General features: G+C 40.3%; 1 protein-coding gene across 4 annotated transcripts in view; it reads left to right on the plus strand.

Annotated features, from left to right (window-relative positions):
• The window catches only part of CTNNA2 (catenin alpha 2), a gene marked incomplete at both ends in the record, with an annotated part of 909,395 nt that overhangs the window by 664,547 nt on the left and 228,544 nt on the right, over positions 1-16,304 (plus strand). For all 4 annotated transcript variants that reach the window (XM_080932244.1, XM_080932242.1, XM_080932243.1 and 1 more), the window contains one exon: positions 9,619-9,771. In XM_080932244.1, coding sequence (XP_080788370.1) covers positions 9,619-9,771 — 153 coding nt within the window. The remainder of the gene's footprint in view (positions 1-9,618; positions 9,772-16,304) is intronic.

Genomic DNA, 16,304 nt, shown 5'->3' on the forward strand with positions numbered 1-16,304 from the left:
GACCAGACTGTGCCAAGTGCTCCAGAATCAGAGGAGAACTATTGGTTTTGAACACTTTGGAGATAAGGAAAGGTTCTTTCTTAGATCTGAGCAGAAGTGATTGTCAGAAGTCTGAATCATTATCCAGTCACAGCATAGTCTTCTTTTCCTCCTCCTTCCATTATCTTCTTGTTTTACAGGAGCACATTAATCCCATTTAACTGCTGGGGGGGCACAACTTTCCATACCTTTAATTCCTTAAGTTTCAAAGAGGATCGGGTTGCCTTAAATAGCTACAGTTTAAACTGTAGCTCGGCAAAGGACTAAAGGGCAAAGCAAGGTAGGAGCTTTGGTAGACGAAGAACCTGGGAGGGAGAGCACAGAGTTCCATAAACGGGGGAAGTCAGCACTAATGAAACATCCCTGACTCTAAGCCATTCCTTTGCAGCCTCCCTTACAGTCTTCAGGCTTAGATAAGTGTGCCCTTAAGCTGTATGTGTGGATGTCCAGATGACCAGCTTAAAGGGAATAGATAAGTTATGATTTACTAACTTCAAATAAACACGAATTGCCTTGGAACTTGGTTATGGGTGCTCCTTGAGTGCACTCTCTGAGCGCTTGTGCAGTCTGTAGGAATGCCCTCATACATTTTGCCAACTTAAGTGTAATATCAAGATTCAGAAGCCATTGCACGGCAAGACACATATACTAAATATACCATGGAACCTTACCAGATACCTTCCTAATTTACAAAGTTGAGGAGAAAAACTAAGAATTTTGAGTCTTATTTCTTTTAAGTCTTTGTCTTCTTTTCTTCCCTCAAAGATTCTCTTCCAAAAGGAATTTCATATAGATGAGTGGAATAATGGGTTTTTCTTAGTGAAATGAGAGGCAGAGAAGGAACTAAAGCCAACTGGGTCAAAGGAGGCTGATTTCAACCAATCATGTAGGGCCGCTAGGAGTCTGGCTCTAACCTGCTCTTACTTTCCTAGGTAAAATAGATGATCAGTTTTCAGTGACTGCAGAGTGAATGGAGGTTGAGCTATCAGAGTATTACAGTAGCAACTGATGGATAGAACAAGAGGGACAGAAGAATAAAATAGATCCATGAAAGCAGAACGGGAAACAGCAGACTATTGCTGCTGCCTCAAATCCCTCCGTTTCTCTTTTAGGAGAAATTTGTATCAATTCATTTCTTTTATGGCTATGCTGTCAATTGAGAAGCTATGATGGAGACACGGTGACCAACCAATGCCAAATCTCTCTACATAAATCTCTGCACACTGGGTAGAGTTAACGATCACAGGAAACATTTCTCCAAATTACATGGTGCTAAAATATGCCCAAAACAATTCATTCAGACTCTCAAAGTTTATACCAACACTGGCTACTGAGTCCTGTTGAACTGAACTGACTTCCTCCATCTTTCAGGTAGACACTCTGCTTGCCCCAGGGGTCACCCATATCCTCATGACATTACAAGGGTGTTGTTCTCCAGGTCCCTTAGAGTACACAGTCTCAAGGAAGCTTAAGCATATGCTAATCAGGTTGGCAGGGGAGAAGCCTTGTGTTCTCCTTTTCTCTTAGGAACTGTTTGATATTCTTCAAACAGTTTTAGGATTTTGAACTTTGTGAAGAAGAAGAAGGAGGAGGAGGTGGAGGAGGAGGAGGAGAAGAATAAGAAGAACAACAACAAAAACAACACCCCCAAACAAAAAAGTAAAAAACAAAAACCCAAGTACGCCACACTTTTATAAAAATTTATTTGAGTATATCTCCATCTAACCAATACAGTTAGTATGTCCCACAAGGCAGACATCACTGGGTCATTTTTGAAACAGTTTAAGTTTTCTTCTCCAGCTTATGGGTTACAGTGTATATCTATACTTTCACCATACTCCTCTCCCATGAAATAGGGAAGCACATTGTTTACATAAGTGTGATCTGTGATCTGTTAACTGTGCTCTTTTGGATTTGCCGATGAAAATGTGATTATTTACACTGACAGAGGCTCAATTAGTTAAAACAGACAGGAAGTGCTGATCTAATACCTTTAAATGTCTTGTTTTATGCAATTAATATTTCCTTGTTGCATATGTGCTTAAACAGTTGGAAGAAAGCTTTGTTTTCCTGAGTGCTGTCACACTTAATGAATGATTTTGTCAAGTCATTCCTTTCTGCCTTGCTTGATTGATAGCTACATTTTGGTCTTCCAGCTTATGTAAAAAGTGTTAACCATGCCTTTTAGTTTGTAGGCAAGGGCATTTGAAGCAGTATAATAGACAGCTTACAGAGGAATTTTATTACCTGCTTAGGGGAAGAGTCTTAACTCATGAGCAGTGTTGTGTCCTTATACTTACTTGATGTACCAAGATTAAGATATTCTTGGTCCCACTTGCTAAGACAACAGGCTCTCAGCTATGGATATTCTTGTTTTTAATGGACAGTGCAACAGATATATTAGGATGAATGTAGTTTGATCCTAGTAGGTATGAGAATGAGAATCAAAGTTACAGTTAGGCTGAGTATGATGGGATACATCTTTAATCCTAACAGATTTCTGTGGGTTTCTGTTGAGTATGGTCTACATAGGGACTTCCAGGCTAGTAAGAACTACATAATGAGACCCATTCCCAAAGACAACAATAAAGCTGCTATATTGTCTGGATGCTATTGGGCATGTTTTCCACTCAAAAATCTCTAGAGTGATGCTATACTCTTTAGACAATAATGATAAATGTATTCTGTGTCTTCACAGTACAGACATATTTTTAAATGTTTCTGATAAAAAATGTATGTCTAATGATTTTTTAAAAATTATTATATAATGTGTTCGATAGTTTATAAGAATTTTAAACAAAATGTGTGTCTGTGGTTCTTCTCTTTTGTATCCCCTACATCCTATTTCTCCCGTTCCTCTCTTTTAACTCCCTATCCCCAGACCCTTCTTCTTTCAAGAGTCCTTTCACTTTCTCTTCATCCCTCCTAATGGTCCATGAATTTCTTTTAGCAGAACATTGCTGTGATAAACATTGACTCTCTGGATACAGAGAGTCAGCAGTGTAAGCCATCTGTATCTGTATGCCTCTATCTCTGTCGCTGCATGTACATCTATTAATCTTCTGTCTGTCTGTCTGTCTGTCTGTCTGTCTATCTGATCCATCCAGCCATTCATCCATCCATCCATTCATCCATCTATTTATCATCTAGGTTATGAGTCAAGTTGTTTTTACCCCAAGGTCTTACAGTCTCAAGATGTCAGAAAGTATCATGTGATCTTTGAAATGGAAGCAACCTGAATCATCTCTGTACTTCACTTTCCTCCCTAGAAGAACTTGTTCCTATGTGTTTCTATAGATCCTTTCTTTAAAAACTATGAATACATGGAGGAGTCGAAGCAGGAGCTCTGCTGTCTCCTTCTACCACTCTCAATCTTATGACCTTGAGTCAGGGTCTCTGACTGAGCTCAAGCTCATTATGTCACTAGGCTAAGCTCCTGGGGTTTGCCTGTTTCTATCTCCCAATAATGGGTACAGGTATATGCAACCATATAACCATGAAACTACACAACTATGCTCAGCTTTTTACGTGGATGCTGCCAAGTCACATGAAGGATCTCAAGCTTGGACAGAAAATGCTCTTACACTCTGAGCCTTCTCATCAGCCTTCTCTTAGGGTGAAAATAAGTCTCCTAATGCTTTAGAACAGTGATATAAAGAAGAATCTCTAGATAAAGATTGTTAATGTAAAATGTAAAATGCAGTCTGTCTATTCCTACCCTGTCTTCACTCACTCTTTTTAATATGCTACATATAGTCAGTACTTTCTGAATGCACCCTCTATTCCTACAACCTTTCCTTGAGTCTCTTATGCTGAACCTACCAGTTGCAGACTCAGTTTTCTGCAAATATTTTTCTGTCACCAAGTCAAGCTGCTGCACCTGCTGGACTGAGGCCATCTGGAGATCCTCAATAATCGCTCCCATGAACCCTGAGGCAACCTTTTATTGTCTCTTCTCATGAAAGCAATTACCCTTGCCTGTCATATAGGAAAGAGAGGACTTTGACTCAGACCTGTGTGTGCTGGGGCAGAAAATGAAATCAACAGATGGAACTAAACACCTGCTCCTGTCCTTCTGGAACAGCTCTCATTGAAACAAGTTTTTAACTAAAGATGATTTTTAACCTATACAAATAAGAAATTATAGCCTTGATATTTTTAAATAAGATTCATGACTATAGAATGGAACATGGCCTGCTTTCAGAAATAAGCCTGCATTGAAACGACTCCAAACTAGTCAGCTAAATGATCAAAAGGCTATTTCCAAAACTTCTCTTTGCAAAATTCCCTGACAAGGTGACTTGATGATCACTAAAACTTATTCTCATAAGATACATAATCAATCACTTATTGTTATGGCAGTGTATTGGAATAGCACCTGAGGGATATAGACAACAGCAGTTATTTCTCAGAAGTTTGCTTTCCCTGTGACTAGCCTTGGTTCTTGGTGGCTCTGACTTGTTCTATGATGCCCGGATCGGATCTGTTTTGTTCAACACTTTTGTCACCTCCCTCCTTCATATGATAATCAAGTGCCTCAGTGTTCTTTTCACTTGCTGTGATTAAAAGCAACTTAAGGGAGAAAGGGTTTATTTCAGTTCACAGTTCAAAGGCAAGCAGTCTGCCATGACAGGCAAGTCAAGGCAGCAAGAGCTTGAAATAGCTGGTCACACCACCACCACAAGTCAAAAACAGAGAATGGGGGATGCATTGTGCTGCTGCTCACAGTGTTTTCTCCACGTTATGCAGCATTCTACCCAGGCAATGGTCGTTCTGACAATTACTATGGTCTTCTCACATCAATTAATGCCATCAAGATAATTGCTTATAGGCATTTACAGCAGCTTACCTCTTAGTTGATTCCACATATAGTCAACTTGCCAAACTATCACAAAAGGATAATCTGATTGTTTCTTTCTCAAGGAAGTGCAGAGAGCAAGACCTGCAAGCCAGAAGGGAGCATCATGTGGATTCTCCCTGGATCTAGACTGCCTGGCCAAATCAGTGTCTTGGAGGCCTGGCGCTATATTGTAGAGTTATATAGAAAAGGCCTAAGAAGGTCATGATAATTTAATAAATATGCTTTATTTACCACTTTCTCTCAGTGCTTTTTATTCCATCAGAGAGACATGTCTCCTGACTCTCAGTCTGACTTTTTGATTGTTTCTGCTGTCCTGGAGGGCAAAGACTGAATCTGGGTGGGGAAACTCAATCACAGCATCTGTATTTAGGTGTTCCAGTAATGGGCTGCTATATTTTAACTGAACGACCAGAGCCTGAATTTCATGGGGAATTGGTGTAGTGGGAGGATAAAAACAAGACCAAATGAGCTACTCATTTTGGTTTTCTTAGGTTCTTGGTCCCATTAAGATGCACATGTGTCCCAGTTAAAATGATTTTGTTTTGTGGTATCATCAAGATAATGACCAATGAATCTCATATTTCTCTGAAAAAGAATGCCAATTAAGCGAACATGATGATTATCTTTTTAGTGCTTTTTGTGAGTGTGGGGGGTTCATGAATACCATCTGTTCTCCAGTATCATACCAGGCTGAACCAGTACCTTTATCAGTATGGGAACCTGTGCACTTGGGGCACCTTGACTTATTAAAGTAGCTTTGGGTGGATTATTGCATTGACTAATTACCAGAACTGACCTTCACACTGGCTAAAATTTGCTTGACTTAATGAGGCTCAATTTTTGTCAAACCCTCTAGGCTGGATGGCTGCTGGCCCAGTCACTTCGTTGCTTTGATCTTTCATTTTTAATAATAATTATAGCACAAAGCATAAGGAACTGTGGTAAAATATGTCAGTAATCATGGAAAGCCTGGGGCAGCTACATTCAAGGAAAAATATTAAGCCTTCAGAATTTTGAGCCTTATTTGAATCATACTCTTGTACAACCAACTTTGACCTTGTTGGCTATGCCTTACATTGTAATATTTTTTAAAAGTTAATACTCCAATGCTTAATAGGATTGTTCTAAACATGACAGTGATTGGACGGATGTTAAGTTGTCAGATCTTTTAATAAAGTATCATCAGCCCAGCCTGACTCAGTGTTCACTTTAATTCTAAAATTCAAGGTGGCTGTAGATTTCTTAGAGATATAGATAATTATATCTGAAGAAAGTTCCCATTTGAAGGATGCCTAGCAGAAAGGAGAAAGCTTTTATCCTGTAGGAAATAGCAGGGTTGATGAGAACGAGCTGCCTAGAGCACTGTGCTAAGAATGATTAGGAAGCAGAATTGAGCTCAGCATAAATGTGTGCTGGATCATGGCTGATGTGGCACAGGATGGAAGAAAGTCCTGATAGCCATTTCTGCTCTGGCACATAGATTCTAGAGTTGTCCTTTACAAAAGCCCTCACAGTGTAGTTATATTTAGAATTTTTTTTTCATTTTCTACTCATCCTTGAGTCCTTGAGTTTCCATTATCTCCCATATCCTACTGACTCCCCCCCCCATGCATGCACGTGCGCACTCACACACACACACACACACACACACACACACACACACAGAGAGAGAGAGAGAGAGAGAGAGAGAGAGAGAGAGAGAGAGAGAGACATTCTTCTTTTTTTGCCATAATGACTTGAATTTAAGACTCAGTTTCCCCACGGGAATATATACTTCCATGCCAGGCTACAATTTGTCGTTTTTTGACCTTTTCTTTGGGGATGGAGGAAGGCAATGATCAGTACATGAACACCTTTTCTGTGTCTGCTTGGAATTCTCCCTTTTATCAGTCTTGGTATAAGTAGTTAAAATGGCTTTGGCTTTCTTTCTTCAGGGATGCCTGGAAGCCATGTGTTCCATTTCTTTTCTTATTTTGATTTATCATCTTTTCTCACATCCCTTTAACCTCTTGCCAATCTTCTTTTGACTTTTTTTTCCTTGTAAGGCACTTGCTATTCGTTTTGCTTTTTTTTTTTTTTTTTTTTTTTTTTTTAAAGATTATTTGCAATTTTGTCTTGGGATTTTAAAATGTAATTCTTAGTGACTCTCTTTATAAAGATTTATAAAGGGTTATTTTGTGTGTGTGTGTGTGTGTGTGTGTGTGTCACTTTTCCTTTTACTATCTGAAGCTCTGTCAGAAGCTATGGTGTGTTAGCCTGAATTGTTCACTGCCTAGTCTTCACATCAAGGACCTGGAGCACAGGTTGCTGTGGTTTATCTAACATAGATGCTGGGAACTGAACTCCATTCTCTGCAAATCTAGCAAGTCTACCTAAATCACTGAGCCATTTCTTCATTTTTAAAGTTTAGAAAGGTTCTTATACTGTGCTTCTAATGGGTTTAAGACTCACTATCCAGCTTATCATGGTAATTGTCGTGCCTGGACTTCACAAGTACTGGGATTACAGGTATAAGGCATAATGTCTAGTTCCTAGATGCTTCTCACAACATTTTGCATTCTTTTACATCTTATATTTTGTTTATAAAGTCCTTTCTTTAATTTGAAGTGCTATATTACTTTAATTCAAGGATACTATTTTCATCTGTTTTATAGGCACATCTTTCTGGTATATTTTTAATGTCTATAGGGACAATCTACTCTTTGCATCTTTCTGTGATGTTTCACTTTCTTCATTTCTGTAAGCAAACTCTGCCTGAAAGTCTAGGAAGAGTTGATCTAGATACAGATGTTCTGTCTAGCATCACAGAGCTCCTTCTTCAGTCACTTTCTGTAGGAATTAAGAGTATTGTGGCTTGGTTCATGGGATAGCCTTCCTCATTTACCTATGACTTATTCCTTAGGGAGACTTCCACATATCTGTCTTTCTTATTCCTGAAAGTTATTTTAAAATATATCTCTACTCATTTATACTTTACATCTCTACATGAATCACCAACGCTTTTGAAGCAGCTTTGGCAGGTTTGTTTGAAATGTTCCCTGTAAGGCCCCTTGAGGTCATTCTTGGCAGTTTCTTTTCCTTGTCAAGTCAGGACTGAACACAAGTGATTTTACTAGTCTGAGTCCCAGCTGGTTTAGCTGGTGAACTACCTTAATAATGCTCTATGTGTCTTAATATTGTTGAATAGGTTCACCAACAGATTATTGAACAAAATAATTTGAGTATTGGCATATGATAAATACCCCTAAAAGATATTACAGATGACCAATATCATTTCCAGGAACTAATTTTACTTTTTTTTTTTTTTTTTGCCAAACAAGTATTGTAGTGACTTGAAATTCACATAATCTTTCAAGGAAAAATGTCAAAGCACTTCAGAGGGAAGTCAAGCCAACTCACACACATGCAAATATATCCTTTGTGGTAATTAGTGCCCCAAAGAACAGGGCTTCATTCATACTACTTCTGACCAGTCACAGTGAGGATGTCACACTGTCAGAACTCCCCTACATCTTCCTGGCTGCAGGTTAATAAATTGATTTTAGAAATGCACAGATTGTTTACCATCATCTCTTGTGTTTACTTCTACTTGTAGCCCATATATGTTAAGATGATTATGAATAAAGTAGAAGCAAGGTAATCGTTCAGGGATAGTTTTGTTTTGTTTCTATGCAGCTGCCCCACTTTATTTTAATGGTGTGGGAATGGTGTGTAATTATGTATTGTTAGAAGATTTGGGTTTGTTTATTCTTACCTTGAAACATAATTCTAAATATTTTTTTTCCTGGAACATAGCAACCGCATAACCATAGCTCCTGGGGTGGAATATTTTTATGATTTTCAGTTGTTTCCCCTTTTCCCTTTATAAAACTCAAACTGTGGATGTGAAAAGGGCAGGAGGCCACAGAGAGGTAAAGTTTCTAGGGTAGCATCAAGGCTCAGCATCTCATATGATGCTGTCTAAAATGGCTGGTTGGTACCTCAGGGTCTCCACTGCTGAGAAACCTGGGCTATTGAACTTTACCAGGACGCCGAGTTCTTGGAGCCAAATACACAGTTCAGTGAAGGATGAGAACAAATCTCTGGTCAGTGTTTTGAACTACAGTTTGTTTTTGTAATTTTCAAGACATATAATGCATATAGTCTGTAAGCAGACATACATAAATCTGCCTCATTTCCTCTGATACAACAGAAAATGCAAAGAGGAGTTGGAGTATTATTGTTCCAGATGCAACCCATTTCTGTGATCATTATCCAGACGTGACTCAGGGGAGAAAGGGTTTGCTTGACTTATAATTCCAGGTTCTGTTTAATTATCGTGGAAAACTCAAGGCAAGAGAAACTCTAAAGCAACTAGTCCTATACAGTCATTAGCAGAGAGATAATGAATGCATGCATGTTTCTTAGTGCTCACCATTCTTTCCTCCACATTTACATAGTCCAGAATTCCATGCCTAGGGAATTCTATAGTGGTCAGGGTCTTCCTACACCAGTGAACACAATCAAGAAAGTTCCCCACAGATACCTGCACAAGTCAATCTGATCTAGGCAATCTCCCATGGAGACAGTTTCCCAGCAGCTTCTAAGCTGTGTCAACTTCTCAATTTAAGCTAAGCATCACAGTTGTTTACATTGTAATGAAAGCGCAATGGGATAGTGGTTGAGGGAGATTGACAACTCTACTCCTAACGTCTATCTGCTTTTGTTTTCAACTGCAGCTTCGGAAAGCTGTGATGGATCACATATCAGATTCTTTCTTGGAAACCAATGTCCCTTTGCTGGTTCTCATTGAGGCTGCAAAGAGTGGGAACGAAAAGGAGGTGAAGGAATATGCCCAAGTCTTCCGTGAACATGCCAACAAGCTGGTGGAGGTGAGTCACTGACCTGGAGACATCACAACACAAGCTGTAGATACACACTATTTCTCTACATGTGTCTCTTGAAGTTTTAATAGATGGTTGCTTTGTGGTTTTCTTTAAAATGCCAAGTATTAGAAGCATTTCCCCCCCTTTCCTTTCTGAGTATTCTCCTCTGAAAAAAGACAAGTGATTAGCCACCCTCCCTTGCTGTGTGTCATGACTCTTCAAACGGTGAAACATCTCTGCTAATTTTTCTGAGCAACAGGCAGCAGCCAGAACTGTAGTAACTAGCAAGGATTCTCCAGTACTGAATGGTAGGTTTGATTAGAAGGAGGCAAATTAAAGTTTCCAGATGGACAATTTAGAACATGTTTCCTTCCCACCCTCAGCATTCCCCATTCCACTGCATGCACTGAAGCCTAGATTGTGTGAGTTTTACTTGGGAGGCATGAACAAATGTCTGTTGACTCCAGATAAGGCTCTAAGGACAGAGCAAGGAAATTATTTCGTCTAAACCTGGCTGGCAGAACCAGTGAGACTTGCGGGATTACTTACAGAAACTTGGGTAAGGAGTTTCCTGCAGGAGTTTAAATAACCCCTGAGTAGCCTAATCACTGAAAAGCTGATCCCAGCATGGGGAAGCACCTCAGAAACTTGACCTGGAGTGGCTCACTTGGTTAAACTTTGACCTCTTATAGTCTTCAGCACATCCAGAGACCACAGCAACTAGGGCAGGATTATACAAAGCTTGATGGGGAAGGAAATAGGGAGTTTCTGAACATTGAGACGAGGTTCTAAGGACCCTCCTACCCTCACCTTCTTAGTGGGAATGTCCAAAGGTCCAATCATACAAGGATTTTGTGAGGGTAATTTCTGCTACTCTGAAACCAAGACAGAAATGGCAATGTCATGCTAAACAGGGGTGTGGCTGAAGGGTGGGGGGAGGAGTTCATAACACTGGTCACAGAGTGAATTTGGGGAGAAAAATGTGTTTTTTAAAATGTGTGTGTGTGTGTGTGTGTGTGTGTGTGTGTTTAATCTAAATAGCTGTTTAGTCTACCGTGGACCAAAAGATCTCAGGGCCAGTAGTAATGTAAATTCGGGATCAGAAAGATATTTTATGAGGTAGAGAAATCTGTGGGTGTTTCATTATAAGTCCAAAATTATATCCAGCGATATAGGAACCTTATCCAGAGAAGAAATAATAGCTAGCCTGCCTGGATTTAGGAAGTGGCTGTATTTTGGCCAAAACAAAAATTAGTGATATGGTCTAAAGAAAAAAAAAAAAAAAGAAAGACAACAACCTGGGATGTTAATCAGGAAATGTGTGAATAGACTCAGAGGGGTGATGATCCTCAGAAGTCTGAAATGGTTACAAGCATCAGCTCCAAACTTACCGATCATGAGCATTAAGCTCCTCAATCACTACCACTGAGGAGCATTCACCCTCTGCTTCATAACTGGAATAAAACTGTTGCATGGGTAACAAATGCAAGCTGAAATGAAAATGGACAGACTGTTTTATTTGGATGTCAAAGAGATGATGGAGAAAAGTTGAGAATTGAGTGGGGGTGGGGTGAAAGGAAAAAGGAGAAGAGAACAGTATTATTGAATTAAATTTAAATTCCATATGAAACGAAATAGTATTAGCATATAGAAATACCTTACTATGTAAGTTATTATAATTTCTATAGTTATAGAATTCACAGAAAATATGAATCGCCGGTGTACCATCAACAATGAAAAGGTTCAGTATTTTCTGCATTCAGTACTGTTGATGTCATTAATTCTGTGCCTGGCTTCATTTGTAACAGTTTTGGAATCCAAAGGTGGCATTCAGTAAACATGAGGCTAGCATGTATGAGCTTTCTTTCTATCCATTCTTCCTTTTCCCATGACAGAGCATATTCACGACTTTCCCCTCCTGGGTTTGGGTTCATTGTGGATGATTCTAGATGCCATGTCAGAGGGTTGTGGCTCTCCTTGCTTTAGGTGTTCTCCTCTCTGACCATGATAACCTCTGCAGCCAGCAGCATCTTAGAGTACCTTAGTGTCCAAGTGGGAGCAGGGATTAGTGTGTGGATTGAAAGAAAGCAGTTAATGTGGGTTGTGGACTTTGTTTCTACTTTGAAAAATGATATTTTTGAATATAGAAACTTTTTAAAAAATTTCTATGGTTATAATACTATAGTTTTCCATGACATATTGATTTTATGTTCATTGACATATTTATGCTCATTTTCTAATTCTCCAAATATATTACCCAAAATCAGAGACATATAGACACATACACGGATATCCACATACATACATACAGAGTTATGACTAATATTTTCTTTAAAAAACCCGTAAAGAAATGTAAACCTAGGGTTTTATTTGAGTAATTATTTTATTTTAAAAGACTGAGGTTTTTTTTTTTTTTGTTTGTTTGTTTGTTTCTGTTTGTCTCACTTTTGTTTTGTTGCCTTTAGGAACTGTTTATTTGCGATTAACTTACAGACATAAATGTGATAATACTGCCCTTAATATCTATGAAAAGACTGTGACATGCAATACCATTTCTCTTTTTATTTTTAGTCATCACCTTGCTAATCAAATGTAGCCACCTTCTTCTCCACATCCCACCCCCAGACACATTCCCCTCGGAACGTCAGGTCCCCTTCTGAGAATGAACTGGTATCAGGAAGAAAGCTGAGCTGTGTGACATGAGGAAAGACAGGCTCTTCTCCTGAGCATCTTCCTTGAGCAGAGCCTACATTTGGACTTCTGTGCTGCATCTTGAATAGATTCTAGAAAGCGTTCTCCCTGTGGTTGTTATCGAAATAGGTTCATTATGTAGGCCAGTCTGACTTCAAACTTCAGATACACTAACACCTGCATGCAGAATGCGAAGATGGATGGCAGATGTGCACTATCACACTAGGCAAATTATTTCATTTTGCATTTTCTTTTATAATTATTCCCAGTTGGGACATGGGTCCCTTAGGGACCACTTCAGCATGTCTGCAAGTGGGAATCCTGGAGTGAAACAATTTACATAAGATTGTAGGATAACTTTTGTCGCTGCTGATCCTGTTAACTGTTCAAACCAGAGATCTGTGTATTCCCTGGCACCAAAGGTTCTGCACATTTTAAGTGAATGAGTACAGTACATAAGGTGAACTTATGCCACAATCTTACATTTAGGCTTATTCAGCAGGTCAAATCTGCAAGGTTCGCCCTGCCTGAAGCCAGGTAAGCCGCTGAGCGTTCCAGGTGCTCCTGAATGTCCTTCACCACGAGCCTCCTCTCTCTGCTTCTTCATACGGCATCCAGTGGACATGCCGCCCTGTGATAGCAGAGTAGCAGCTAGAAAGAAACATCAAAATTTTAATTTTTTAAAATTGAATATTCTCTGCATTTACATCTCAGATATTATCCCCTTCCCCCAATCCCATATCCCCCCACCCTCCCATTACCTCCATGCTTCCTCTCCCAACCACCTTCTCCCACCTCAGCACATTGGCATTCCCCTACACTGGGAAAATGAGCCTTCACTGGACCAAAGACTTCTCCCATTGATGCCAGACAATGCCATCCTCTGCTGCATATGCACCTTGGGTCATGGGTCTCTCTGTGTGAACTCATTGGTTGGTGTTTTAGTCCCTGGAAGCTGTGGTGGGTTTGGTTAGTTGGTAATTTTGTTCTTCCCATGGGGTTGCAGACCCTGCCAGCTCCTTGGCTCCTTCATTGGGGTTCTTGTGTTCAGTCTGATAAAAGGCCCTGTTACCCAGAGAAGACAGGAGCTCCCTCCCTAGCTGAGCTCCATGACAATCATTTCAGTCCTTCAGGTTTTCTTGACTTTGGATTTTAGTCACATTGTATTTTCTACCTTTTGTATTTTTAAAATATTGGTTGGTACTTTCCTTTAGTTTAGCACATGGTTCTCACAGAAAAATGAGTGCATTTAAAAACAAATTTAAAGTATATTTATTTCTCTTGTATTATATTTATTTATTCATTCATTTATTCATGTGTGTGTAGTATGTGTGGCAGGGCATGCACGTGGTAGGTAAAAATCCGGTGGAGTTATTTATTTTATTTTATTTTTTTTGACCATGCAGGTTCTGGGGATTGAACTCAGTTCCTCAGGTTTGACTGCAAGCACTTTTACACACTAAACCATCTTGCCAGTCCAGAAATTGATGCTATTGAGTCAGATTTGTTACAACCTATGACACACTTAGAAAATCCTTTAACGATCATTTAGTGCACAAAAAATATCAGTAAAATATTAGGAAGAATTTTTGGCTTTTTGTAATTGAGTTAAGAAGGGTTATTTGGGAAACTTTTATTTTTTTAAATTAATATTATTTGTAGCATATATATATATATATATATATACATATATATATATATATATATATATATATGTATATATGACTAGAGAAATTGAGTCGGCCAGATCAGCTGTTTTCTGAAGTTTAGTTTAACTAATGCAGGACAATAATATGAAAATTGGTATTTTCCCCTGATCCATAGTTTCCAGCCCCTCTGTGGGTTACCCAAGGATCACAGGGTGGGCTGACTAGGTGCACACAGCTCATCAGGGGACACCAATTGGACCTCATTTCCAAGCAAATTGAATGGAGTTTTGCGGAAATGGAAGGCACATCGTGGGAACTCTCTACCAAAGTAATGTACTAGGGGGAGGTGGACGATGTAAATTGGTGGCAAAATCTGTGGGGCAGCAATGAAAGTACCAATTCATCCGGAAAATGAGATGCAGAGTCCGTCCAGCTGTCCTGTGCCTCCACACCCACTTTTCTTGTTGTGTGGCTGCTCTGTCCCCTTGCCTAACCTGGTGTCTCCCCAGTTCTTCTGGTAAAGAAAGCCTCTTGCTGTGTGTTGTAGGAAGCTGCAGAGCCTCTGGTTGGGCCTCTCTCTAGTCCTTTTCCTATGCAACAGGTAGGGTGAGCCGGTTTCTGAATATCCCAATCAGATCAACTGCTTTGCTTTTCTGAGATCCTAGAAAAGCTGCCTGTTTACCTTGGGAAAGGGCAGATGACTCCGTGGGTAAAGTACTCGCCACACAAACATAAGGAGTGTAGTTCAAGTCCTCAACACACATAGAAATGGTGGGTGGGGCACTGTAACCCCAGTGCTGATGAAGGGATCAAGTGACCGGTCCCAGGGGCTTGCTGGCCCATCAGTCCAGCTGAGAACATCAAGTGTCAGGGTCTGTGAGAGACCCTGCCTTGAAAAAACATAGAGTACAGCAGAGGATGATGGCTGACATCTGGTTCAGACCTCTAGCTCCTATATGTGACACACACACACACACACACACACACACACACAGACACAGTATACCCATTTTTATTCATGTTTAGGTATGAGAGACTTTCTGAGTTTATGTGTATCATGTGTCTCCAAAAGCACCGAGGGTTTTTAGCCACTGAGCCATTTCTCTAGTCCCAGAGGCCAACATTTTAACCAGAGCCTGTGTGCTTGCTTGATACTCCCCCTTCACAGTCTTCAGGCTTCCTCCTTCTTCCAGGCAGCAGCCAGCCAAAGCCCAAAGATGCCTTTGCTTTGTTGAGAACCCTTACTCTCTGCCCTCTGTCTCTCTTTCCCCTCATCCTCATTTCTACTTATGAGTCTGCGCTCTGGGTGTGTCCTGTGTGTGTGTGTGTGTGTAGGGGGGGTCAGCTCCTTGCCTTTCTCACTGGTATCCCATTTACTTTGGAATCATACTCATATAGCTCCGCAGCTCTATGATATGGCTCCTGCTAGTTTACCAATTCCCTCAGGGAAAGGACCATGCCTAATTGATTCCTAACAACACCCCAGCACCTAGCTGAGTGCCTGCCTCCAGCAAGAATTCAATAAATAGATGGTGCCCAAAGAAGGAATAAAATAATAAGTGCAGCTAGCAATGTTGCTAGCTTGCTGGCCCCTGAGGTAATGTATCTTAATAGTATGTCTGCAGGATGCTAAGGGTCACCTTAGGGATCAACAGTAAAGAAGCATTGTGCCAATTTAATGCTCTGATTTACTACCAAGGAGAATTCCAAGGAACCGATGTGGAGAACTGCTGCCTTCTCTGAGTAGAAAGTGCTTGCTGCAACGCCTCTCTGATGCTTGATATGTGAGTTACTCTCAGGCAACCACGAAGGTTATGTCTGAACTCCACCATCCGCCCTTCCTGGTTCTCCATTTTCAGCCCCAGTTACAGTGGCTATGAATGAGGAAGATGCTGGTTCTCTCTGACAAGGGCAACACTCAAGCCTGGGGGATGGGGAGTGAGACAATGCCACCTCAGGATGCCATCCCATGGCCTTGACTTCACACCCTATGTGGACATGCCCTGAAGTGAGGAGGCAGTTTTTCTGGTAAAGATGCAAGGGTTGGAAGGAATAGACATACCTTGGTCTAAAGAACTGCTCATAGGACCATCAGCTAAGCACAAAGGTGCGTGTGTGAATGTCCTGGGTGATTGCTCTTGTCACAGGGTTTCACCTCTGTTTGCACAGTGCTGCGTTCAGTGACAATGTATGAATACG

This window comes from Micromys minutus (genome assembly GCF_963924665.1).
Source record: "Micromys minutus genome assembly, chromosome: 18".
In the NCBI taxonomy this organism is placed as follows: domain Eukaryota; kingdom Metazoa; phylum Chordata; class Mammalia; order Rodentia; family Muridae; genus Micromys; species Micromys minutus.